Source organism: Gavialis gangeticus, unplaced genomic scaffold (genome assembly GCF_001723915.1).
Source record: "Gavialis gangeticus isolate Ggan-Ray unplaced genomic scaffold, GavGan_comp1, whole genome shotgun sequence".
Lineage (NCBI taxonomy): Eukaryota > Metazoa > Chordata > Crocodylia > Gavialidae > Gavialis > Gavialis gangeticus.
This window is the reverse complement of record NW_017729029.1, coordinates 60,273,383-60,274,297: the sequence shown is the minus strand read 5'-3', so window position 1 is coordinate 60,274,297 and position 915 is coordinate 60,273,383. Positions and strand designations below refer to the sequence as shown.

The 915-nt window shown below is 41.9% G+C and overlaps 1 protein-coding gene across 1 annotated transcript in view; it reads left to right on the top strand.

The window, feature by feature from the left end:
* The window catches only part of PLRG1 (pleiotropic regulator 1), a 24,731-nt gene that overhangs the window by 7,471 nt on the left and 16,345 nt on the right, over window positions 1-915 (top strand). Inside the window, exons 6-7 of the mRNA XM_019521676.1 lie at window positions 323-413; window positions 642-740. Coding sequence (XP_019377221.1) covers window positions 323-413; window positions 642-740 — 190 coding nt within the window. The remainder of the gene's footprint in view (window positions 1-322; window positions 414-641; window positions 741-915) is intronic.

Here is a 915-nt window from a genome sequence, read left to right as displayed (position 1 = left end):
GCAGGGCCGAGTTGGAGCCCTGCCATGTCCCTTTTTCCCCTATGGGGAACTGCTGCCATATATGTGGCAGCTCTTCTCATCACCATCTTTAACAATCCACATCATAATCTTCACAGTTTGTCTTGGATGCTATATAGGTGTATGAAAGGGCCCGAGCTGGGCAGAGTCCTTCTGCATGTGGAAGTTGCTTCATGATTAAAAATTACTTAATGATCTGAGTGTTTTACTGATTTTAGTTAACTTTTGAATAAGGTGTATTCATTTAAAACGTGTCCTATTCATTATTCACCATCCCTCACCCTGCCCCTGCCCTTCAATCTAGGATAGATGCAAATCGTACTGCCGCTGGTGTGGGTGATATTTACAGGCATGCTGGAATTCCTGAGCGTTCACAGCCTCCTAGTATGTCCATGGTGAGTTTGTGATCATTTGTATCATTTCTAATATTGATATAGTTAATGCTTCTGAACTTGACCTCTTATCCTGCACTGTGTCCCATACAGTCATTTGGATAGTGCTATTTACAATATGAGGCCTCAGAGGAGGGCATGATTCCCCTATGCTTTACAAGGAGTAACTTCTAGGCTGCGTGGAAGGTGTTTTGTCAAAATATGTGATTGTTATCTCCTTTACAATTATAGGCCATCATAGAAGCAGGGAGCAAAAATTCTGCATTGATTGCAAAGAAGGCTCCAACAATGCCCAAACCTCAGTGGCATCCACCGTGGAAACTGTACAGAGTAAGTTGAAAATTTACACACACAATAATGCAGTCTGCGAGTTCTAAAGACTTTATCTTCAAACTTTGGTTCTCCCCCAGGAAAAGGGGAATTAAAGGGACTTCAGTCTAATGCGTATTTAACATTTTTACATCTGCTGGTTATAGTTTCATAGTTTCTAGGGTCAGAAGGGACC